Source organism: Triticum aestivum, chromosome 3D, assembly GCF_018294505.1.
Source record: "Triticum aestivum cultivar Chinese Spring chromosome 3D, IWGSC CS RefSeq v2.1, whole genome shotgun sequence".
Taxonomy (NCBI): Eukaryota; Viridiplantae; Streptophyta; class Magnoliopsida; order Poales; family Poaceae; genus Triticum; species Triticum aestivum.
Window position 1 is genome coordinate 580,535,984 of NC_057802.1, and position 26,258 is coordinate 580,562,241.

Genomic DNA, 26,258 nt, shown 5'->3' on the forward strand with positions numbered 1-26,258 from the left:
GTAGGACTTGCATGTACGTAGCTAAATAGGATTAGGAGTAGGAAACCGTGTGTGGGTTATCTAACTACTAGTCCTAGCTGTTATATATACATGTAAGCATCCCTGTAAACGTGTACCGCAGAGATCAATACAGAAATCACGCACGATACGTGCGTGTGGCTATCCAGATTGATTCCGTTGTGTTGTGCTGGTTACGTGAGTTAGCTAGATCGATTGGAACGCTTCGGGCTAGAAGTGCTCATACGTACTAGTACTAGTAGACGATCAAAGGATTGATTGCTAGCTGGAGGCTAGCTTTGCACTGCGGTGCATCTCGGCGTAAAGGAACTTCGCTTAGTTCGTCAGCGAGCTTCGTTCGTCATCGTCGTTCGTTGTCAATTGTATCGCCGTCGCTAGAAGTACTCGGCGTCGGGACTGGACCAACAGAGATAAGCTACATAGCTTTCGCTCCGAGAGTTGAAGATAATAGTTACCAGTAGCATGCCTTCAGGCTAACATTTCTCACAGCGATTGATGTAAACCATCATCTTCAAAGATCAAACTTGAATCCCATAAAAAAAAACATGTTCACTAAAATCAACCAGAGAAGCACATAATAAGGTTCTCAAACTTGAACCATCCAAATTACTCTCAAATTAACAAAGTTCTCACGGAACTAAGAAAATACTAAGATAACGTCTCATGATAACGTTCCAAGATAAGCCATATGGTTTTCCATCACCAGAGCAGCAGCATGCAATACATGCTTCAGGCTAATATTCCTCGCGGCGAATGATGTGGATCACCATAGTCAGAGGCTCCTTGTTCTTTATCAGCTTGAAGAGACAGAGGTCACCCTCCCGCAGGCGGTTGTCGCGGGCAAAAAACGTCCATCCTTTGAGAACCCTCATCGCATGAGTTGTGTGTTGCATGCTGTGTTGCATCTTGGTAGGCCATGATCCACTCCTCCCCTCCCTATGAAGCACCAAACTGACCAGGCTACTCTTTCCACGATGATAGCCAGCAGCAGACTTCTGAACAAGATATCTGCCTGTGTATTGGTAGCCAAAGTGCTGTTTATATACATAAAACGGGGCAAATGTTAGAATGACACAATTGCAAAGATACTTAGAATTTGTTCCCTTCGGAAGTGTACTAATAGGCAGCGACAGGAAATGTTTTCCATGAACTTACTAGGGTGGGAGTGTTACAGCCACTACCCCGATAGACATTGGACTTGCTCATGATAGCAACATACAAGGGTACGTCTGACTCGATTTCCTCAACTTTCTCTAACACTTTCTTCTCTTGTGCTCGTGTTAGGGAAGCTCTGTCTGCCAGCATGAAGGGAGGTTCAGAACCTCCCTTGGAATCATCAGAGATTTCATGATCCTCATGTTCCGAAGAGTACTCTTCACCTGGACAAGTTGTCACACGAATCAGAGAAGTATAATGCAAAATGAAATGTGACACATCCTAGCAGTGGCAAGATCTTAGTGTCAAGCTGGCATACCATCGGTAGGGGTTCCTCCATAGCACTTGCCATCTTAGTGCTCGTCCTTCCATGATTTGAGCCAATGTCAGTTCTTTCACCAGGGGAATGATAAATGCCCGCTTTGTGAACGAGATGGACAGTCATAGTGAATCTTTTCTCCTTAGCATTTGTCATTGGTTCAAAGAGGCATATATCGCCTTCTCTAACATGATTGTCACGGACAAAGTTCCCCAATGAAAGGTTGCGGCGACCAGCGTCAGATGTTCCAGATGGCCTGATATGGAATCTGCACTTCCAACCCTTGTTTTTTCGAGGCAGCTGGAGTATGATATTTGTTTCTTCGCATGGCAAGTGCTTGCGTCCGTAATCCTTACATATTACCTAATTGAAGAAGGGATAGAAAGTGATAGTGATAATGTTGAGCTATTTTATCCGACAGCCTAAGTACTAAATAGTTAATACATTTGGACTGTCAGAAAGGTTAAATCGTACAATACACACAGTTTCAGCTGATAATACAACAATAATACTTATGTACTTCGTCTTTATGCATGGTTTCAACTGTTTGAGTAGATGCATTTTGTGCAAACATATCCGTTAGAGCGAGACCACCAACTTCCCTAAATAGAAAAGAAATTGTACATAGGTACAGAAAAAGAGCAGTTCATACAAAATGCAATGGTAAAACTTACGTACCAGAGTACCACTCTGCTTTACATTGCTCTTCTTCATCTCTACAACAAGCACCGGGATTTCGGGTCGAATTTTCTTTACAAGTGCAAGAATTTTCGCCTTCTGTGCTTCTGTAAGATAGCACCGCCCTGAGAAGACACAATATTCTGAAAGCATCTGTTGATCATCCGACTCCACAGAATTGTCTTCTGCTGTAAAAAGAAGTTTTGACAGTAAGAGAACATGTGGTGGAGAGTAACTGAATAATCTGAGTACACAACTTAACCTGAGAATTCCTCAGAAGAATAAGCTATTGCGGGCATTTTTCCTGATTTTTTGTACCGGTACGAGCTTTCTTTCTGGCTTCCATCTGAATCTGAACCTTCCCCTGCTGACGACTGAGTAGCTCCAGGATGAGAACTGCTCGAATTATCAGTGTAGTGACTATGCGATACTTTCTCCTTCCCATTGGAATCAAATATCGTAACCTCAAAGAGGGAATTTCCGAGGTACCGAAACATCAAGGAATAGTTTTCTTCGATTTCATTGGCATCAAGAAATGCTGCCCACCCAAACTTGAGGATAATTCTATTCATATTCTCACTAACTCCAACATCATATATGATACCATCAGGGGCTTGCAGTCTGATGGTTCTCCAGATTTTGCCCCCAAGTTGACTAACAAACCACTCTGGAATGACCTGTAACAAGCAGCAATTGTGCAAAAAATGTTTGAGGCAACCAAACTCTACAAACATGAGGCAACCACTGAACAAGGAAAGTTAGAAAAGGCTTACCATGCTATGCATAAAATTTCCATTTATTTTTCTGATGAACCTTATCTTCCTCTCACAGCATTCGCAAGGGTTGCTCATCTTGGATACATCCTGTTAAATGAATCACATACTATGTAAGGTGGCACATTCAAATTTCTGTTTGGCTAACTAGTAATACCCTAAAATCACTCAAGATTCATAACTATGCCCTAGAATCCTTTGAGATTAAGGAGAGAGTTTCCTTATTTGAAAATAATAGTAGCAACAAAATGATGTTAACACTATAAAACTAATGCTGCCCTGAAAATCTGTTTTGATTACCATGTAAAAAGAAAGCAAAACAACACTAGAATAACATTACAAATACTTGGCAGAAGAAATCTGGCTTGATATTTCCTATGAATGCAATAATATTCTGACTGGATCTATTGAGCACTAAGATCACTATGTTATGTTACAAGGGGGGTACGTGCAGATCTAAATAAATCACTGCTATCTCTTTAAAAAATAAATAAAACACTGATGATTAACAACCATAGAACAATCAGCTTCTGAAATTCCTATCATTATGCAAAATCAAGGAATAATATTCTTCTAAATTGTAGGGAAGTCGACAGGACATGACTAAAAAGATAAAGAGAGTAACTTTGCAGAAGAAACTCTGTCTTGAACTTTCTGATGGATACAATAATTTTCTAACTGAATCTATTGATCACTAGGCTCCATTTGTGATGTTACTAGGGAGATGAAATGCATATCTAAATTGATCAACGATATATCTTTAAAAGACAAAAAATTAACTGATGGTTAACAACCATATAAACTCAGTTTCTATCGTTGCATAGCATCACTGCTTTCTGCACTGCTAATAGTTTCTGAAGTTCAGCAGAAATAAGAAGAAATCAAAAACAGGAGAGTGCTGCTCCTCCATATGCAGGTGTAGAAGAAGAAAGAACATGACTAAATTGCAAACAAAGAGACCAACATGGAAGAAGAAGCTTACCGTGGTGCTGAAGGCCGCTGCGCTGTAGCAGAATGTATCTATGGAATGCAAATCCGGGCGTACTTATGAAGGGGGCGTCCAGGCACTGGAAGGGCACACGCAGACCAGAAAGTCATTTATTATGAAGGGGGCGTTCACTGCATGGTCAAGTCTTCTCATATGCCCAAGCCATAAATCTGAGTATTACATACACCCACGCTTCCCTAAATTAATGGCATGGTTAACCTCCTTAATTACCATGATTTGACAAAAAACTATAGAGACTATTTCCCAACAGTACAACTCCAATCGAAGAGGCAATACAGCATGCAGACTTCTCATATTCCCCAAAAATCAGTTTCCCTATAGCTGCTTTCTCAAAACTCAAAAGTAGTTTACTCGCTCATGGAAAATTTGGAAGGAAAATATTTCTTGCCTTTCTTGATAATGCTACATCCACATCAGAGTTTGAACCTGAAAACATCATGCCATATACTCCATGTTGGATTATTATTTTTCCGAAAAGGAGATTAAGCCGCTGGATTATTATTCTAACTCATTCAGAAGATGTGCGTAGCTTTAGGTCGATATTAAGCAATTTAAAAATTATTTCATTTTATAGCTCTGACATGTTTCATTGGTGCCATGTGAACTGAATAAACTAAAAGAGATGTATCCATTTATAAGGTCATTTGAGTTGTAAAATCTGAATACTACCTGTAGTAACCAGAAAGTAATTAACATGGGTAAAGAAAAAATTCAGAAGTTTACACCCATTTAAGCTAGTAAAAATCACTGCGGACAAAGTGCTAACAATAGCTGGAAAACCGAAGGCATTCTCATGATGCAATAGGGTAACACAGCCAAGACGCTACCAACTGATTAATTGAACATGATATGCTGAAAAGAACATACTCAGGCAGCCCAACCACGACAGCTTCTGCCAGTGGGGTGGGGAGGCCACAGGTAGGCACGAGGAGAGAGCGCGGGGTGGGGGTGGAAGCGGGATCCTGGCGGCCGATGCATCCGGTGCTGGTGGGGAAGCCGTGGACGCACGCTCAGGACTCCCTTGAAAAGCGAGATCGAGGACACGCCCGGCCAAGGGCGGCAGCTCCGAGCGGCGGGAGCCCTGATCTCATGAGGGTTTGGTTGGCGTCGTGGTGGCGCGGCCTTGGCGGTGGTACTGGGGGGAGGCATCCCCTAGTAGGAGAGCGTGGATGTACTTGCTGGTGCTGCGGCGGCGAGCAGAGCAGGAGGAAGGAGAAGCCCGTCTGCCGTCGTAACAGTTTTTCCTCTCGGTGGGCCGGCCCACTATTTCTGTTTCGCTTTTTTTCCACTGTTTCTCTTTCGCTTTTTTTTTTCTTTTTTTTCAAAAAATATGGTCATTTCTTTTCTTTCGGTTATTTATTAGAATGTGTTTTATGTTTTCTAAAATGTTCATCATATCCTTATAAAAATCTTCACTATGTATTTTTAAAATGTTCGTCATGTATTATAAAAATAGTCATCCTACATTATAAAAAAATCAATATGTATTTAAAACAAATACATAGTGTGTTATAAAAAATATGCTATATTATATAACCATTTAACACGTGTTTAAAAATTGTCATTGTGTATTATAAAAAAATTAAATATGGTAAGGTGTATTATAAAAATGTTCCTCCTGTACTATAAAAATGTTAAACTTATTTTTTCAAAATTATGTATTAAAAAATGTTCGGTATTTTCAAACTTTTGTTAACCAATTTGAAAAGCATCATAAAATTTAAAAAATCATGAATTTTGAAACAAGTTCATGAAGTCCAAACATTTTTTGGTGAAGAGGATGTGGTTAAGAAGTTTGAAGGGCTTCCCTTTGGTCTCAGGTGTAGGATAGCTGATGTTTATATTTTGAAGTGTTCCGACATCATCATCCAACCACCTTCACCCATCTTGATAGTGTGGTTGCCTTGCAGCTCAAATAAACCAAAACAATAGCTTCAAGTCGTCAGAAAACCACACCTTTGACCTTTTTGATTAGGGGCGGGGGGGGGGGGGGGGGGGGGGATGGGGGGTCAACCATCTCCTAAATAATTCTTCGAGGAACCAATGACCTAAGATAAACTTTATTAATCTTCATTAGTTCCGCTAACCACATTGTCATCACGCCAAAATACAAGATAAATGCACTTTCACATTGGCAATCGGAATTTGTAATCGAAAAAAATATTTCTTCTTTCTTCACCTCCTTGGCAATGAGACTAAGAGGATTGCAGGTATTAATCCAATACTACATTAAATTTTACAAAGTCTACACGAAGATAAGGATACACTTTTGGGCTTTGGTTTCAATGGAAGCCTAACGGTTCATAATAATGAGCTTAGCTAGTCAACTTTCTTACTCGAGGATGAGAAACGTTTAAGCTTGGGGAGTTTGACGGCTACTTTTTTTACTCATTTTAGAGCTCATTTGTTTCTTAATAACTCTTCCTAATATGTCCCATTAAGTTATTCATATGTCCATTATGCATGATTTTTAGTTTACACCCATTTTATCCTTAGCATAGCATGCTCTTTAATATTTTATTATTTTCCTTCTTGTGTTGTGTTTGTAGGTCATTTGGAACTCGCACCGACTCAGGGTGATGAAAGAGCCAAGGTTGGAATCAATTTGAAGGGATTACAGGAACCAGATCCAGGCCTACAGTGGAGTTTGCTAAAATGAGTTTTCCCAACAAGCCCAAATTGAAGATTGAATACTAGGAGGTTATCGGGCTTTTCGATACAAACCAATGACTCCAAGAATTCCCAAACCGGAGTTCGTATGAAAAAATGGCGACCAAATTATGGAACTCCACGCACAACTTCCAGAACAGAAGACGGTGCACAGTACGACCGTACACGCTCGTATCGGGCTACCCGCGCTCCAGGTGATCTAGGCAATGAGAATCACGATAACTTCCAGGATTGACACCGATTTCATCCCCATTTCGTTCCTAAGGATCCTTGGACATCAAGGTAGGTATTGAGAGGGGATAAGGCTCATCTAGAACCCTTGGATCAAAGGAGATAAGCTACATCCACGAAGGAGACTCTTGGAGGCTAGCTATTTATACCCCTTCAACCCTAGCCACCAGCGATATATTCATCCCGCCTCCCCCACATCCAAAGAGGCATTAGGGTTTTGTACCAAGCCCCATCTCCATCCATTGCAACCTCAAAGGAGCCACCACCATAGAGGCGCGAGCCATGCACCACCACTACTCCTTCCTTCTCCATCACGGTCTCTGTGATGGGTTGTAATCAAACTTGACACCCTGCCACCCCCTAATTAATGTGATGTTATTAGAATAAAGCCTTTGGTCCAATCTTTATGATCTTGATATCTTCCCTACCTGCTACATGTATGCGACAGAATGTAGGACAATTGATCAGTTGTCTCACTAAGGGGTTGCTTGAGAGGCAATGTTATATGTGGGACCACCCACCATCCTAAACTACTCTATCCTATAAATAAATACGTGGTAGTGACCCAACTAACATTTGTGGTTGATAGATTAACGAGCGATGCTACAGTTACGCGCAGGTTTTGACGGAAATAGAGGTTACGGACAAACGTGGCCTCACTGGATCTGGGGAATGAGGGCCATACCCCTGAAATTCAGGGGGCAGGGATGGATTAGAGGCCACCACATCGGTCCGTAGGGCAGCTTCCGTGAGACTCATCCGTAAGTGGAGCAATTTCCTAGATTAACTCCAATCAACGCCGCCGAAGTACTAGAGACACATACCTAGACAACACTTTTCCTCGAGTAAAATATCACATTAATTTCTCCGCAGTTTATTTCTTCATTTCAGTTCTAGTATCTATTTATGATTTAGCAATACTTAGTTTAACCCCTCATTTACTATTTTTCTAGCAGCCTATAGAGTAACTATTTTCAAAGCACGGTTTGGGTGCCAACGTAGCTAGCTGCATACATGACAATGCAGTTGCAGGGTTGATAATTGAGATACTCACTGGGATACTACACAAGAGTGCTATAACTAGCCTTGTGCACCGGCAGGACATGAGGGCATCGAGGCGGATTAGGGCATCTTCAATGCAGGAGCGCTTAAATTCCTGGGCACGAGCGCATACACAAGCGCCCGGGCGCTAGCGTTAGTATTTTGTATTAGTTTTTAAACGCCCGACTCCTCTTCATGCATCGATGCCAAGAAAGAAACCGGGAATCAGTCAAAAACTGCCAAAACTACTGGGATTTAATTCCTAGCGCCCATGCCTAAGCGCCTGCATTGTACATGCCCTTAGAACGCCGCAGCCCCTGACCCTCCAGGCAGATTCGAACGGGGGAGGTCAGTCTCTGTTATGTTTTTCTCTTGTCCACGGCACATATTTCTAGCAACAGCATGTGCAAGACATGCTTCAGGCCACATTTCTAGTGGCGAATGATGTAGACCATCATCGTTAACGGTCCCTCGTTCTTCATCAGCTTGAAGAGACAGAGGTCCCCCTCCCGTGGGCAGTTGTCGCGGGCGAAAGATGGCCAGTGGGTGAAGGCCGGGAAGGGGAAGGGCCGAGATGACGCTGGACGCTGGCAATAGGAGCAGTGAGCACGATGACGTGGGGGCGAAAGACCTTGGGAGTGGGTGGATGCAGCAAAGGAAATGCCCGGGACGGGGAAGCGGCATGGATTTGACTGCCGTAGGGTCGGCACGGCAGGAAAAGGGAGATAAAGTTTCCTGCCCATTTTTTAAACGAGACAAAAGATTTACCATTTTTATTGATTAAGAAAAAGAGAATTGCCGGTTAATTGGCGGAAAACCGGGCTAAAACCGATACAACTCAACCCATATGATATGGGCATCACCGGCCAACCTGGCCACCGACATGGGACACAAAGCTGCAAAGAAGAAAGGCATTCGCCGAGAAGTCGCAAGCGTCATCATCATCACCGGCTGCCTTGAACGGGCGACTCCGACTTCACCATACAGCTCCAACCTCGAAGCCAACCCGCAAACAGCTGCATAGAAGCCACGACGGCACATGCCACCAGAAGGCCACACGCGCAAGCAACCGATAGCTCCGACTTTGACGACGAGCCTCACCAAGGAAATATGCAGGGCTTGCGCCGACCGTGCCCACAGAAGAGCACCTCGGACACGTCGGGAAGAACTGGCTACCGAAGTCCACGCCGTGACCCGAGCTCCTCTCGACGACATCATCGTTGCCAAACAGAAACCAGCGCCCCGCCTCAACAAACCATGCGGCGAAGATGCCGCCATCCACGGCGAAGATGCCGCAATCCACCAGTCTTCCGGTCGTAGCCGGCTCCGAGACGATGCCCCCAAGAAGGAGAAAGACGCGAAGACGCCTCCATCGCCCGTGGGGAGGAGGAGCACACCTCCACGACGACGCTTCCAAGAAAGATCACAGCACCCGCGGGTGCCGCCGTCGCCGGCTCCGAAGAAGGCCGGAGCAAAGATTTCTCCCGGAGATGCGCCGACCACCTTCCACCACCAACCGCCGCCCATCGGCCACCACCTGCTGAGGCCGACCTCATTCTGGCCACGGGATCCCACGATCCACCGCGACCAGACACGCACCACCCCCTGGCCGAAGCCGCCGTCCACCACCGCAACACCACCGTAGCCACCACCACCGCAGCAACCAACGCCGCATCGCCAGGAGCAGCACCCAGATCAGAGCCGCTCGAGCGAAGCAGCTGAGCAGGAGCAGGCCGTCCACCCGCAGCACACCTCGCGCCCCGGAGAAACCAGCCAGTCGCCGCGCCCGTTCAGTTAGTCGCTGCGCCCGACGTGCGCCAGCCGCCGCCGCGCCCGGCAGTCGATCCGCGCCCCACGCACACATCCAGAGCCTCCGCTCGCACGTACGCCGTCCACGCCCGTCGTCCACGCCCAGGCCACGCCGGGAGCTCGGTCCGAGGCCGCCGCCTCGGAGCCCCATCCACCACACCGAGCCACCAGCACAACCGCCAGCACCACCATGGTGCCCAGCAGCTGCCGAGGACCGGCGCCACCACGCCTGCCGGCAGCCATGGCCGAGATCCTACCGGCCAGAACCAGATCCAGATTGGACTGGACCGTAACAGGGCAGGGACCCCGGGCCGCCGCTACCGCAGGTCACACCACCGGACGAAGCACGCCCCACCACCGCAGCCAATGTGCCGAGCCGCCGCCGGAGGTTCACCGCACCAAGCCGCCAAGAGCCCCGTCGGTGGAGCTCCACGCCGCCGCTAGAGGGGAGGGGGCCGCGCCCGGGAGAGACCCCGCCGCCACCGGCACTGCACGGGCTTCGCCCGGCAGTGGCCCACGGTGGCGGCAAGGGGAAGGGAAGGGAGGGGGGTGGCCGGCGGCGGGGTCTGGGGTTCCCCCCGTGCCGCCTCGGAGAGGGACGCGGGGGTCGGGAGAACTGAACTTTTTTCCTGCCCATTTTGGAAGATCTAACAGAGACTCTGCTGGGTCTCATTTTGTTATCTCCAATAAAAACTGTTTTGGCCTTCCGTTGGAGATGCTCTCACTTATTGGAACGTGGATTACCTGCAGCGTGGCTCAAAAACTTCTTTTTTTCCTGCGTCATCATGGCTCAATTGGTTGAGCCGTATATGCAGTGCGCTCTAGTGTGCTGTAGAGACCCACATGCAAAAACAGTGCCCTCAGACAAGAGCAGTTAGCAACACATCACAGGTTGTTCAAACTTGACATATCCAAAATACTCTCAAAGTAACGAGTTCTCACCGAACTAAGAAACCAACAGATAATTAATCGTCTAATGATATATAGATGAGAGCTCGTTTGGAGACGAGCCACACAGTTTTGCACTCCCAGACCGACCCAGAGTTCAAGATCATCGTATTAGCTGCATGCAAGACATGCTTCAGGATAACATTTCTAGCGGTGAACCCGCAAACAGAAAAAAAAAACATTTCTAGCGGCGAACGATGTAGACCATCATCGTCAGCGGCTCCTCGTTCTTCATCATCTTGAAGAGGCAGAGCTCCCCCTTCCGGCCGACTGGCCGTTGTGTATGTACGTGTGCTGTTTTGTGTTGCTTACAGCAACTACCACGCTTGATCGATCAAGAGCAAGATTAGCTAAAGGAGGCTAGCTTTGCACTGCGGTAGATCGGTGCATCTCGGCGTAAAGCACTTCATCGAGTTCGTCACCGAGCTTTGTTTGTCATCGTCAGTCGTTGCCGTCGCCAGAAAGTACTCAGCGCCGGAACTGGGCCAACATTGTCGTGGGCGAAAGATGACCATCCTTTGAGAACCCGCGAGCCTCGCCAGACAAAACAATCCCATACTAGTAAGATCAAGGAAAACATTTTCTTTTGCTTTCTATCAGTTGGATTGCAACCACTCGAAAAAAAAATCAGTTGGATTGCATCCGTATCCTATGATAAGATAAAGAGGAACAAATTTGCCAAGTATCCCTGCATCTATTTTTTTTTGGTAATGAAGGTTTACCCCGGCCTCTGCATCATAATGATGCATGCAGCCATCTTATTAAAAGTTCGCAAAGTAGCACAAGGTCATAAAAGTATTATAGCTCGCAAACGGAGCGAAGCAAATGAAAAAAAGAAAAGTACATGCTGACAATCACAACCGGTGCGGTAATATGTAGGATAAGGTTCCTAGAGTCCTACCCTGTTATGCGACCGCCATCCGAACCGGTTGAATATAGCACGTGCTACCATCTCCTGCTGGTTGCACCCAGTAACCAAAGGCTCCCTGGAGTCCATAGGAGTGAGTAAGGACCACGTACGGATCCAAGCGGTAGCTCTAAAAATGACCTGCAAGAAAGTTAAATTGTATTGTCTGTTAAAAATAAAATCATTCCGACAGTTCCATATAGCCAACAGAAGCGCACATATTCCAATCCAAATACGAGCCGCAACAGTATGTTCAACCCCAGCTAACCACGTTCCAAACAACGACTTAATGTCAACTGGAGGGTTAATGTTGAAGGCTATATGAATCGTTCTCCAAAGCAATTTGGCGAGTGGGCATCCAATGAATAAATGTTGTATTGTTTCATCATGATCACAAAAACAACAACGTGAACTACCTACCCATCGCCTCCTTATTAGGTTGTCCTTGGTGAGTATTACTTGCTTGTGGACAAACCACATAAAAATTTTAATACGCAAGGGAGCCTTAATCTTCCAGATATGCAACGATCTTGAGATTGGGCCAGAATTAATCAAATCCATATAAAACGATTTCACCGTAAAAACCCCATTTTTAGCTAATTTCCATTGCGTCAAATCTGGCTGATCTGAGAGTTGAACATCTATCAATCTCCGAACCAAGTGCATCCAGGCTGTCCATCGCTCACCAACTAGCGCACGTCTAAACTGGATATTCAAGGGAATCGTTTTGAAAACTGTGCCTACGTACGTACTCCTCCTTACGTTGCACAATGTTATAAAGGGTTGGATATTGTGCGGCTAAGGGTGTCTCCCCTAACCACGTATCTTTTCAAAATCTTGTTGACATCTCATTGCCAACCAAGAATTTGACCCTACGAAAGAACAAATCCTTCGTCCTCATAAGCCCTTTCCAAAATGGCGAGTCAGTTGGTCTCATGGTAACCTGAACGAGTGTTTTCGACTACAAATATTTATTGCACAAAATATGTGCCCACATGCCGTCCGGCTCTGCCTCTAACCTGTAGAGCCATTTACTCATAAGGCATTTATTCTTGATTTCTAAGTTCTCAATACCAAGACCACCCTGGTCTTTTGGTCGACAAAGGATATCCCATCACGTGAGTTGGTATTTCCTCTTGGCCTCATCTGACTACCAAAAGAACCGGATCTAAAGAAATCCAGTCTCTTCCATACCCCTTTCGGAATTTCGAAGAACGATAATAGGAACATCCGCATACTAGTCAATACCGAATTAATCAACACTAACCGACCTCCATAAGACATAAGCTTACCCTTCCAGCAGTTCAACTTTTTCTCAATTCGATCTTCGATACACTTCCATTCTTTATTAGATAACTTATGGTGGTGAATCGGTATGCCCAAATAACTAAATGGTAAAGAATCTAATTCATACCCGAACAATTTTCTATAAGTATCTTGCTCGTATTTGGCCTTCCCAAAGCAGAACAACTCACTCTTGTGAAAGTTTATGTTTAAATCAGACAATTGTTCGAAGAGACATAATATAAGTTTCATATTACGCGCTTTAGCAATGTCATGTTTCATGAAAAGGACAGTGGCGTCAGAGTATTGTAAGATGGATACTCCTCCATCAACCAGATGAGGAACTAACCCCTCCACTTGACCATGCTGCTTGGCTCTCCCAATAAGAATGGCCAACATATCAGCCACTATATTAAACAACAGAGGAGACATGGAATCGCCTTGTCTCAGACCCATGAGTGTCTGAAAATAATGGCTGATATCATCATTAACCTTGATTCCGACACTACCCTTCTAGACTTGAGAACCCACCTGGTTCCGCCAAGCCTCACTATATCCTTTCATGCGCATTGCCTGCTGAAGGAAAGGCCACTTAACTTTATCATATGCCTTCTCAAAATCCACTTTGAAGATAACCCCATCTAGCTTCTTCGAATGGATTTCATGTAGCGTTTCATGCAAAACGACCACACCTTCAAGTATGTGTCGCCCTGGCATGAACGCTGTTTGGCTGGGTTGTACCACTGAATGAGCAATTTGTGTCAATCTATTGGTACCCACCTTTGTGAAAATTTTAAAACTCACATTAAGAAGACATATGGGCCTGAATTGTTCGATCCGAACTGCTTCTTCTTTCTTTGGTAACAACGTAATCATGCCAAAGTTAAGATGAAACAGCTCTAGATGACCGTTAAATAAATCATGAAACATAGGCATAAGATCATCCTTAATAATATGCCAACATTTCTTATAGAATTCAACAGGAAACCCATCTGGTCCAGGTGCTTTATTCGGTTTCATTTGGGAGATTGCATCCAAAACCTCCTTCTCAGTAAATGGAGTAGAGAGAATACCATTCTCGTCTACCTGAAGCTGAGGGATATCTCCAAAGCCAGATTCATCTAGGGCCACCGTGCTTGCTTCCGGATGCCCAAAAAGTTGTTTATAGTAGCTAGAGATATAAGCTTTCGGATTCTCATGCCCCACTATTGTCCCCTCGTCCTGTTCAAGCTGTATGATTTTCTTCTTCCTATGTTTACCATTTGCAATCATATGGAAGAATTGTGTATTGTCATCCCCTTGGACAACCTTAAGCACTTTAGCACGCAGTGCTCACTTGAGCTCCTCTTCTCTTAGAAGAGCCCGTAAGCCTTGCTCAGCTTCGGACTTGGAGTTTTGCTCATTAACCGTAAGGAGGTTACTTTCAGCTTTTAAATCTAGCGCTTCAATTAATTGAGTGAGTCGTTCTTTTTCTTGTTTGTAAATACCACTTTCGTTTCTGGCCCAACCTCTCAAAAACTGTCTCAAATGTCTGATCTTATTTTGCCATCTCTCAATACTAGTTCTTCCATTAACAGGTTTTACCCATTCGCGTGCAATGATTTCTAAAAAAATTCTTTCTCGAACCATCCTAGTTCGAAAGAGAAAGCATTCTTGTTCGCAACATGTGTAGCCTCGCTGGAGTCTACAAGAAGTGATGTGTGGTCCGAGATCGCTCTCTGCATCGCATGAACCTGCATCTGTGTCATCATTCTAACATTTGCCCTGTGTTATGTATATAAACAGTGCTTTGGCTCGCAGTACACGGTCAGGTATCTTGTTGAGAAGTTTGCTGTTGGCCATCTTCGTGGAAAGCGTAGTGGAATCAATTTGGTGCTTCAGCGGAAGGGGAAGAGCAGATCATGGCCTACTAAGCTGCGACATACTCCTTCCGTTTAAAAATAGATGACCCAACTTTGTACTAACTTTGTACTAAAGTTAGTATAAAGTTGAGTCGTCTATTTTGGAACGGAGGGAGTAGCTCGCGAGCCTCGACCTCGAGGGTTCTCCAAGTGTAGACTATACTATACATACCTAAGCCAAGCTGCTTATTCTTCATTTTGCTTCTTCAGCAACCAAATTTACCTACTCTTGCAGGCAGCAGTGCCTCTCCTGCCTCTCTTATTTCATTTATTTTTTACTTCGTGAGCCTGTACAGCAGACCTTCGCTCAGTTGGTTCGACACACGCTCTTCTTTGCTGCTGCGGATATCACAAAACGAATCCACTTGCTGCTGCGGATAAAACACATGCAAAAAAACAGTACCTTCAAACAACACATCACAGGTCGTTCAAACTTGACCCATCCAAATCTCTCAAATTAACAAACTTCTCACAGGGCTAAGAAATCACCAAGATAACTGATAAGTTTTTTGCTTAACGACTTCCTCGTTTGGAGATAAACCACATAACTTTTGCTCCCAGAGTTCAAGGCCAGCGTAGCAGCAGCATGCTTCAGGCTAACAATATCTTCAAAGTTCAACACATAAATCCCATGAAAAATAAACATGTTCACTCAAACCAACCTTAGAAACACATAATAATATTTTCAAACTCAAACCGTCCAAATTACTCTGAAATTAACAAAGTACTGGTAGAAGTAATAAAATACTATGATAATAGTAGAAAAGTTTTCCACCACCAGGGTTCATGATATGCCACGACTCCCTCGTTCAAGATATGCCACATTCCAACGTACATAGTTTTCCACCACCAGGGTTCATGATCACCAGAGCAGCAGCATGCAATACATGCTTCAGGCTAATATTCCTCACGGCGAATAACATGGATCACCATAGTCAGAGGCTCCTTGTCCTTTATCAGCTTGAAGAGACAGAGGTCCCCCTCCCTCAGGCGGTTGTCATGGGCGAAAAACGTCCATCCTTTGAGAACCTTCATCACATGAGTTGTGTGTTGCATGCTGTGTTTCAAATTGGTTAGCCATGATCTGCTCTTCTCCTCCCGTTGAAGCACCAAACTGATCACACTACTCTTTCCACGATGATAGCCAGCAGCAGAGTTCTGAACAAGATATCTGCTTGAGTATTGTGAGCCAAAGCGCTGTTTATACAGATAAGGCAGGGCAAAAGTTAGAATGTCACAAATATAGAGATACATGGAGATTTGTTCCCATCTGTACAGTACTGATAGGCAGCGACAGAAAATGTTATCCATGAACTTACTAGGGTGGGAGTGTTATAGGAACCACCCCGACAGACATTGGACTTGCGCATGATAGCAACATACAAGGGTAGTTCTGACTCGATTTCCTCGACTTTCTCCAACACTTTCTTCTCTTGTGCCCATGTTAGGCAAGCTTTGTCTGCCAGCATGAAGGGAGGTTCAGAACCTCCCTCAGAATCATCAGAGACTTCATGCTCCTCATGTTCCGAAGAGTACTCTTCACCTGGACAAGTTGTCACATGAATCAGAGAAGTATAATGCGAAATGAAATGTGACACATGCATCCTAGCTGTGGAAAGACATAGTGTCAAGCTGACATACCATCGGTAGGTGGTTCCTCCACATCACCTGCCTTTTTTGTGCTTGTCCTTCCATGATTTGAGCCAATGCCATTTCTTGCACCAGGGGAATGATTAACGCTCGTTTTGCTAAGGAGATGGACAGTCATTGTGAATCTTTTCTGCTTAACATTTGTCATTGGTTGAAAGAGGCAGATATCGCCTTCTCTGACAGGATTGTCACGGACAAAGTTCCCCAAATAAAGGTTGCGCCGACCAGCGTCAGACGTTCTAGATGGCCTGTTATAGAGTTTGCACTTCCAAACCTTGTTTTTCCTAGGCAGCTGGAGTATGATAACTGTTTCTCCGCATGGCAAGTGCTCGAGTGTGTAATCCTTACATATTGCCTAATTGAAAAAGTTATAAAAAGTGATAGTGATACTGTTGAGCTGTTTTATCTCATAGCCCAAGTACTAAATAGATAAGACATTAGGACTACCAGAAAGTCTAAATTGTTCCAATACGCATGGTTTCAACTGATAAGGCAACAATAATACTGAATTAGTTATGAACTTCGTGTATATCCATGGTTTTAACTGTGTGCATATATGCATTTTGTGCAAACATCGTTAGAGTAAGACCATGGACTTTCCTAAATAGAAAACAAACTGTACATGGCGACAGAAAGTGAGCAGTTTACACAAAATGTGATGGTAAAGCTTACGTACCAGAGTACGACTATTGTTTACATTGCTCTTCTTCATCTGGACAACAAGCACCGGGATTTCAGGTCGAATTTTCTTTACAAGTGCAAGCATTTTTACCTCCTGTGCTTCTGTAAGATAGCACTGCCCTGACAAGACATAATATTTTGAAAGCTTTTGTCGATCTGACTCCAAAGAATTGTCTTCTGCTGTAAGGAAAATCCAACCGTAAGAGAACATGTGGTGGAGAGTAACTGAATAATCTGAGGACACTACTTAACCTGAGATTTCCTCAGAAGAATTAGACATTGCAGGCATCTTTGCTGATTTTCTGTAACAGTACGAGCTTTCCTTCTGGCTTCCATCTGAATCTGAACATTCATCTGCTGATGACTGAGTAGTACCATCATGAGAACTGCTCGAATTATCAACATGGCGACTGCTTGGTTCATTAACATCAGAGGCTGCTTTCATCCCGGCACAGCATAAGACTTTCTCCTTACCATTGGAATCAAATATTATAACCTCAAAGAGGGCGTTTCCAAGGTACCGAAACATCAAGGTATAATTTTCTTCTATTTGATTGGCATCAACAAATGATGCCCAACCAGATTTCAGCATTGTTCGATTCATATTCTCAGTAACTGCAACATCATATATGTTACCATTGGGGGTTTGTAGTTTGATGGATCTCGAGATCTTCCCTCCAAACTGATTCACAAACCACTCAGGCATGACCTGTAACAAGCAGCACTTGTTTCAATGCAACGAAAAAACTCTAAAAACAGCAGGCAACCACTGAAGTAGGGAAGTTAGAAAAGGCTTACCAAGCTATGCATAAAATTTCCGTTTATTTTTCTGATGAACCTTATATTCCTCTCACAGGATTCGCAAGGGTTGCTCATCTTGGATCCTGTAATATGAATCACATACAATGCAAAGTTTTAAATAGTCGGCTATAGTGGTTTGAGCAGGGTGCCGCTAAATGGTATTCATGTACAATTGTCCGACAAAGTTGCAAAATGGTGGGCTATAGCACCGCTATAGCTATTTGAGCAGGGTGCCGCTATTTAAAACTACGGTACTATTCAAATTTCAGTTTGCGTAACTAGTACTACCCTAAAATCAGTTAAGATTGATAACTATGCCCTAAACTCTTTTGAGGGTAAGGAGAGTCTTTCTTTGTTTAAAAATATAACAGAAGCAACAAAATGCTGTGAACACTACATAACTAATGCTGGCCTTAGAATCCTTTTTGATTCTTGTGTAAAAAGAAAGCAAAAGAACAAGAAAATAAAATTAGAAATACTGATGTTCTACGAAGGTGTGCTAGTATAAGAAAAGACATGATTATACTGCAAACAAGAGGTCAACTTGGCAGAAGAAGCACTTATGCATGCAATAATTTTCTGACTGGGTCTATTGATCACTACGATTCGTTTCTGATGTTGCATGTGCAGATCTAAATAAATCACAGATATGACTTAGAAAGGAACTAAAAGACTGATGGTTAACAACCATAGAACAATCAGTTTCTGAAATTCCTATGAGTGTACAACATGACTGTTTTATACTACATTCCTATTAGTTTTCGAAATTTAGCACAAATACAAGGGAAGCCGAATAACAAAAGGACAGACCCTGTGCATAGAAGCTCCCACACAAGGTGGGATCTGGGGAGGGATTATAGGAACCTACTCTTACCCCTGCAAAGTGCAATGCAGAGAGGCTGGTTCAAACCCAGAACCTCTTGGCACAGGCCGAATAACAAAGGAAAAAAATACTGCTGCTCTATGAACGTGTGGAAGTAGAACAGACGTGACTAAATTGTAAACAAAGAGATCTTTCTGATGCATGCAATAATTTTCTGAGTGGATCTAGTGATCACTATGCTCCATTTGTGAGGCTACCAGGAGACAAATGCAGATCGAAATCAATAACTGATATCTCTTTAAAAAGGAAAAAATTACTGATGGTTAACAACCATAGAACAATCAGCTTCTGAAATTCCTAGATTGTATAACAAGATTCCTACCAGGTTCTGACAATGAGCAGAAACAAAAAGGAAAGCAGAACAACAATATTTTAAAAAAAATACAGCTGCTCCATTGAGGTGTAGAAGACGAAAAGACCTGACTAAATTGCAAAGAAAGAGGGCAACTTGGAAGAAGAAGCTTACCGTTGTGCTGAAGGCTCCTGCGCTGTACTAGGGAATACTACTAGTCTGGGCTTACTTATGAAGGGGGGCATCCAGGCACTGCAAGGGCACACACAAGTCAAAAGTCATTTATGAAGGGAGCTGTATGCAGTCTTCTCATATTTCCAAGACATAAATCTGAGTGGTACTAGTACTATCTAGTAGATTAATGTCATGGTCAACCTCCTTAATTACCGTGATTTGACAAAAAACTAGAGAGGCTATTTCCCAACAGTACTACTACTGAAATCAAACTATCAAAGAGGCAACACTGTGCAGACTTCTCATATTCCCAAAGAATCAGTGCTCCCTATAGCTGATTTCTCAAAACTCAAAAGTAGTTTGCTCACGCGTGTAAAATTTGCAAAAAGATATTTCTTGCCTATTTTATTAATAATTCTACTTTCACATCAGAGCTTAAACCTGAAAACTTAATGCCATATACTCAGATTGAATGGATATTGCAGGTGTCTTCTAAATTCTAACCCATGTTAGATTTCTTTTTCCAAAAACGAGATTATACCGCTGGCCTCCGCCATTTATTCATTTATTCTAACTCATTCAGAAGATGTGTCTAGCTTTAGGTCCATATTATAAGCAATTTCAAAATTATTTCATTGTACATAGCTTTGACATGTTTCATTGTTGCCCTGTGAACTGAATAAATTAAAGCGGATGTGCATAGTATGCACAAAATGGTGCATCCATTGATGAGTTCATCTGAATTATAAATTCTTAATAGTACTACCTGTATTAACCGGAAAGCAGCATGGTGAGAACCAATTTCAGAAGTTCATACCCCATTAAGCTAATAAAAATCACTGTGGACAAATTACTAACAATAGATGAGAAACTGAAGAGATTCTCATGATACAATAGGGGTAACAGAGCCAAGACTTCACCAATGGCTACAATCGGGCGTCCAACTGATTAACTGAACATTGATATGCTGAAAAGAATATACAACATATATCAACATAGATGCTCAAACAGGTCAAAGCAAACAAGTGGCTCAATCACAAATTCACAACAGGGAAACATATTATAGTTTCTCATATTCTGACATGTTAACCAAATCCCATTACCGACTAAAACTGTGAGAATTACTAGCTAATATTGTAATAGAACCAAAGAGGAATTTGTAATCACAAACTCTGGCAACTGGGTCTGGGCGCCATTGCAGATTAGCTAGTATGTTTGGACCTTGAGGGTGACGAGCTTCAAGACGCGAAGGCGGATGCCGTGCACGACTCTCCGTCATGGTCGCACCTCCATCCTTTGCCCTCCCTGCCGGCCGTCCTCACGCAGCCGAATCATCGCCTATTTTCAAGCAAAATATTTCTTGCCTATTTTCTTGATAATGGTGCTACTTTCACATCAGAGCTTGAACCAGAAAATGCCATGCCATATACTCAGATTCAAAGGATATTGTGTCTTCTAACCTATGTTGGATTTCTTTTTTGCTGAAAAGGAGATTAAACCGCTGGCCTCTGCATAAATCAATGCAAACCGTTTATTTATTTATTCTAACCCATTCAGAAGATGTGTGTAGCTTTAGGTCCATATTAAGCAATTTCAAAATTATTTCATTGTATAGCTTTGACATGTTTCATTGGTGACATGAGTACTGAATAAATTAAAACGGCTGTATCCATTGATCAGGTCATGTGAATTCCAAATTCTGAATACTATGTGTAGTAACCAGAAAGCAGCATAGTAAGGACCACTTTCAGAAGTTTATACCCATTAAGCTAGTAAAAATAACTGTGGACAAAGTGCTAACAATAGATGGGAAACCAAAGACATTCTCACGATTCAATACAGTAACACAGCCAAGACATTACTAACTGAACATGAAATCAACGTGGATTCTAACATAACAGAGAAAAACATTATAGCTTCTCATATTCTCACCTGTTAACCTAATCTCATTATCGACTAAAACAATGACAAGTAATACTAGATAATAATAATGTAATAGTGTCAGTGTGTAATTTCTAGTCACATACTCTGGCTAGTGGGTCTGGCTGTCATTGCAGATTAGCTAGTATGTTTGGATCAAATCCCATTATCACCAGGAGTTGCGGAACAGTTTGAACAACCAGTATGCACTGCCTCAAATTCTGTAAGAGAACCCACGTGCAAAAACAGTGCCCTTAAACAAGAGCAAGTTAGCAACACATCACAGGTTGTTCAAACTTGACCCATCCAAATTACTCTCAAATTAACAAAGTCTCACAGAACTAAGAAACCCAACAAGATAATCGTCTAATGATATAGATTAGGGTTTCATGCTCAACGACTCCCTCGTTTTGGAGATGAGCCACACAGTTTTCAACTCCCAGACTGACCCAGAGTTCAAGATCATCGTAGCAGCAGCATGCAAGACATGCTTCAGGATGACATTTCTAGCGGCGGACGATGTAGACCATCATCGTCAGCAGCTCCTCGCTCTTCAGCAGCTTGAAGAGGCAGAGGTCCCCCTCCCGCAGGTGGTTGTCGCGGGCGAAAGATGGCCATCCTTTGAGAACCCTCGAGCCTCGCAAGCTATGCCGCAGCTTGGTAGGCCATGACCTGCTCTTGCCCTCCCGCAGAAGCACCAACTCGACTCCTCTACGTTTCCCACAAGGATTGCAACCAGCAAACTTCTCAACAAGATACCTGGTTGCGTACTGCGAGCCAAAGCGCTGTTTGTATACATAACGCATGGGCAAATGTTAGAATGACACAGATGCAGACGTACGTGGGAGATTTGTTGCTATTTATCTTATCATTTTATCAAAGGATACGGATGCAATCCAGGAACTGATAGAAAGCAAAAGAAAATGTTTTCCTTGAACTTACTAGCATGGGATTGTTTTGGCTGCCACGCTGACAGACAGTGCTCTTGCTCATGATAGCAACATAAAAGGGTGGTTTGAACTTAATCTTCTTAACTCTCTTTAACAATTTCATCCGCTGTGCTGGTGTTAGACAGACTCCGTTTGACAGCATGAAGAGACCCTCAGAAGCTCCCTCGGAATCCTCAGAGATTTTATGCTCTTCGCCTAGAAAAGTTTTCATATGAATCAGATATATATAATATGAAGCCAAGTGTGACACGTGCATCATAGCAGTGGGAACAGCTTAGTGTCGTGCTGACTTACCATCGGTGCGTGGTTTGTCCTTAACGGCGCCCATCTTAGCCCTTTTCCTTCCGTGATTTGAGCCAATGTCAGTTCTTCCACCAGCGTAATGATCAATGCTCACTTTGTGAAGGACATGGACTGTCACTATGAACGTTCTCTGCTTCACATTTGTGATTGGTTGAAAGAGGCAGATATCACCCTCTCTAATATGATTGTCATAGGCAAAGTTGTACAAAAAGAGGTTGCGCCGACCTGCATCAGATGTGCCGGATGGCCTGATGCGGAATGTGCATTTCCAATCCTTGTTCTTCCCAGGCAGCTGGAGTATGACAGTTGTATCTTCATATGGAAAGTGCTTGAGTGCATAATCCTTATGTATTGTCTAATTGAAAAAAGGACAAAATGTGATAGTGATTATGCTTGTTAAATCTGGTACCTGAAGTAGTAAAGAGTTAAGAAGCTATGACTGTCACAAAGGCATCGATAATGTTGATTTAGTAATGCATATGGATTTCGTTGCATATCGTTCAGAGTTTTGAGTTAGAACCAGAACATTGACTGACTTAAATAGTATCATAACACGATAATGTGTGTAGCTCAGACGGTGAGCGTTTTTCATACAAAATGCAGATGGCAAAACTTACGTACCAGAGTAGCATGCTGTTTCACGTTTGACTTCTTCATCTGTACAACTAGCACTGTGAATTTAGGTTCAATTTTCTCCATAAGCGCATCTATTTTCACCTTCTGTGCTTTTGTAAGATAGCACTGCGTTGATAAGACATAGTTACAGGAAAGCGTCTGTAGATTAGCTGACGCCACAGAATTGTCTACAAATAGACTGTCTTCTGCTGTAAAAATGTTTCAACAGTAAGAAAACATGTGCTGGAGGGTAACTGAATAATCTGAGTACACAACTTAACCTGACAATTTCTCAGAAGAATAAGATCTTCCCTTCTGGCTTCCATCTGAATCACATGGATTACTCATCTTGGATACGCCCTGTAAAACCAATCATATATTATATCAGGTGAAATTTTTCAAAGGTGTTTGCATAACTAATTTGATACGCTGAAATTATTCAAGATCAGTATGATGCCCTCTTCGAAATGCAAAAGCAGAGATCATGCCGTTAGCGGTCCAAATGATGGCCTAAGACCTTTTGGTGGGATTTGATCATATGCCCCAATTTTGTTTGTAAGTTGATCTTAGGCCATTTTCCAATAGACTTTGTCAAACTTAAGAAAATTTGACTAACAACCAACCTAGAAATTCAATTAATTTGAAACGGAGAGAGCAAATGAAAATTATGCAGTTACTCAAAGCATGTATGTTGGATGTCTGCAAGTGACAGTTATGCAACTGGCAATTATGTGCCCCCTGGATATATGCAAAGTTGATACTTCAGGCATCTACATATGCACTGCTATACGATTCCTAATACATTCATTAGGTGTTTGTAAAAAAATCTATATAATTCCAGCATCTAATATCTACGCTATGCATCAGAGCTTGATTTTGACCGCATATATACACTTATAAACAATGCATCCTTGATTTGGGCAGCAGAATAAATTGGACAGTGCACAACTTGCTAGAGGTGAAGACTTTAGAGAACTGGGGGTACCTGCTCCCCGTCGCCTTCCTCTGCCTCTGTCTGCGGTGGCACTTCCCCTTCCCCCTCCGCTCCCTGCTGTCCCAGAAGTCGAACCATGTACATGGTGAGAAACTAGGCAAAGTATTTGAAAATAATTGAAGTAATTGGAAATGGCATATAATAAAGAATGCAAAGAAAGGGGGGCAAGAAGATTCATGTCAAACTAAAGTGGGGTACTCTGTCCATGGAGGAAAAAGAACTATCATGAATATGGCATAGAAAGAGAACAAATCGACAATACAGTATTGAAGAAGAGAAGACGCATGACTAAATTTCAAGCAAAGAGTGGAACATGGCAGAAGATGGTTACCAACGTGTTGCCACTGTCGCCGCTGCTCCCACTGCCTGGAGAAATGCAATGAAGTCTTCTTTAACTTATTCTTACAAGCTACAACCGCCGTATTGAGAGGAAGACAAAGAAGAGCAAGAAGAGCCGCATACTAGCATCATTGTCGTTCCGGTAGTCCCTGCGGCACATGCTCCCGTCAAACACCTTCACGGTGAGCATGGCGTGGGCGTGGCGGCCGCCATAGCTTAAGACCAGGAAGTGCCCGAGCCGCAGATCATGAGCGCCGGCGAACTGCTCCCAGCCGCGCCCCAGGTAAATGTGGCCCTCGGCGTCGAACACAACTTCCACGTCCCACAAGCGATGCCGGCGCCCGGCCTCCCGCAACTTCACTTCAAAGGGCTCATGGCCATCGAACACCCTGGCGAACTTGCCTGGCAGCCTCTGCGACGAAGATTAAGCAGTGGTTGAAAGCAAGTGTTCAGGCGGCCAAACAGATCAAAGATCAATGCATAGAAATAGATTAGATTGTGCGAGTAGGATGTATTTCGGTACCAGTTTCTTCAACGAATTTGAGAGCAAGATCGTGAAGAACTCAAAAGCCATTAATGCCTTGGGAATACAAGAAGGTTTCCTGTGTTCATGGGAAATAAAACACTGATTAATAACCATAGAACAATCAGTTTCTGAAATTCCTATCATCTTATATCAATTCTGAAATTCAGCCGAAATAAAAAAGAAAGGAAAACAACCGATAAGATAAAAAAAAAACAAATAGTGCTGCTGTATGCAGGTAGGGTAGAAGAAAAGAAATGACTAAATTGTAAACAGAGAGAGCAACTTGGCACAAGAAACTGTGCCAACCATAATTTTCGGATGCGTGAAATAATTTTCTGAAATCACTGATGGTTAAACACCATTGAACATTCAGTTTCTGAAATTCTATCACTGTATAACAAGACTGCTTTCTATATCCTGCCAGTTTCTGACAATCAGCAGAAATAAAAGGAAACCAAAAAAACCATAAAACTAAAAAACAAAAACTGATGCTCCATGCAGTTATAGAAGAGTAAATAAATTGCAAACCTGAAGAAGCTTGGCAGAAGAAGCTCACCGCGGTGCCGAAGGTTGGAGAGCTGTAGCAGAATGTATCAAGGGAATGGACCGAATGGTGGTTCGGTCTTAATCTGTGTACTTATGAAGGAGCGTCCAGGTCGAAAGTAGTATAGTCATTTAAGCGTGCATTCACCATCAAATTTAAGCGTGCATTGCATGTAGACTTCTTATATTCCCAACGCATTAATCTGAAGAGTCTCTCTCTTCTTCCCGAGATAGTAGTATTAATAACATTTCCATGTCATGGTCAACATTCTTAACTACCATGATTTATTTACCAATTTTTTTTTGGAGACAGTAAGAATTTTACATCAGAGCTTGAACTATTTGCAAGTAAAAATGGAAGTAAAAATTTCTGGTCTATGTTCTAAGTACATATTGCTACTTTTACATCAGAGCTTCAACCTGAAACTTCATGCCATAAACTCGGATCAAAAAGGATATTGCAGGCGTCTTCTAACCCATTTCGGTTTTTTTTTCGAAAAAAGGGATAAACCGCTGACCTCTGTATGTATCAATGCACGCCATTTATTCTAACCCATGTCAGATGAGTCTGGCACTCTGGCTCGAGTATGAAGCAAATTCAAAAGTAGTTCACTGTATATATAGCTTTGACTTGTTTCATTGCTGCCATGCCAACATATAAGAAGAAAACGAGTAAATTGCACAGAAGTACCACAATTGGGGCATTGGAAGCAGATTGGTACCAAATTTGGTAATTTTTACGTGTCAGTACCAAGATTGGGGCAAGACGTTGCAAAAGAGGCTAAAAGTGCGTTTTATACGTATTGACAGGGAATCTGACCAGTTGGGCCCGCCCGTCAGGCGC

At 43.1% G+C, this 26,258-nt stretch overlaps 2 protein-coding genes and 1 pseudogene across 2 annotated transcripts; all 3 read right to left on the minus strand.

The window, feature by feature from the left end:
• Nucleotides 1-283: 283 nt before the first annotated feature.
• On the minus strand, nucleotides 284-5,119 carry LOC123075604 (B3 domain-containing protein Os03g0619600-like; annotated as a pseudogene).
• A 10,521-nt stretch (nucleotides 5,120-15,640) lies between these two features.
• LOC123076573 (B3 domain-containing protein Os03g0620400-like) lies at nucleotides 15,641-19,781 on the minus strand. Its single transcript, XM_044498748.1, has 7 exons — nucleotides 19,766-19,781; nucleotides 17,873-17,958; nucleotides 17,327-17,783; nucleotides 17,070-17,254; nucleotides 16,385-16,748; nucleotides 16,063-16,286; nucleotides 15,641-15,940 (listed from the first exon to the last, which is right to left on the minus strand). The coding sequence occupies exons 1-7, from the start codon at nucleotides 19,779-19,781 to the stop codon at nucleotides 15,641-15,643; spliced, it is 1,632 nt and encodes a 543-aa protein (XP_044354683.1).
• Nucleotides 19,782-21,650: 1,869 nt separating this feature from the next.
• Nucleotides 21,651-24,919, minus strand: LOC123075605 (B3 domain-containing protein Os03g0620400-like). The gene is made up of 9 exons (XM_044498169.1): nucleotides 24,869-24,919; nucleotides 24,469-24,757; nucleotides 24,338-24,372; nucleotides 23,998-24,099; nucleotides 23,294-23,372; nucleotides 23,019-23,221; nucleotides 22,389-22,752; nucleotides 22,087-22,289; nucleotides 21,651-21,929 (listed from the first exon to the last, which is right to left on the minus strand). Exons 1-9 carry the CDS (start codon nucleotides 24,917-24,919, stop codon nucleotides 21,651-21,653), a joined length of 1,605 nt encoding a protein of 534 aa, XP_044354104.1.
• Nucleotides 24,920-26,258: the final 1,339 nt, after the last annotated feature.

Excerpts from the sequence above, each read along its gene's own strand:
- LOC123076573 (XM_044498748.1), bottom strand. Across the intron at positions 17,784-17,872 it reads GAAATTTTATGCATAGCTTG|GTCATGCCTGAGTGGTTTGT; the intron begins GTAAGCCTTTTC and ends TGCTTGTTACAG. Across the intron at positions 16,287-16,384 it reads GGAGGAACCACCTACCGATG|GTGAAGAGTACTCTTCGGAA; the intron begins GTATGTCAGCTT and ends CAACTTGTCCAG.
- LOC123075605 (XM_044498169.1), bottom strand. The coding sequence starts at position 24,919 with ATGGCTTTTGAGTTCTTCACGATCTTGCTCTCAAATTCGTTGAAGAAA. Across the intron at positions 24,373-24,468 it reads CCGGAACGACAATGATGCTA|GCAGTGGGAGCAGCGGCGAC; the intron begins GTATGCGGCTCT and ends GCATTTCTCCAG. Across the intron at positions 21,930-22,086 it reads GCCAAAACAATCCCATGCTA|CGCTTTGGCTCGCAGTACGC; the intron begins GTAAGTTCAAGG and ends GTATACAAACAG.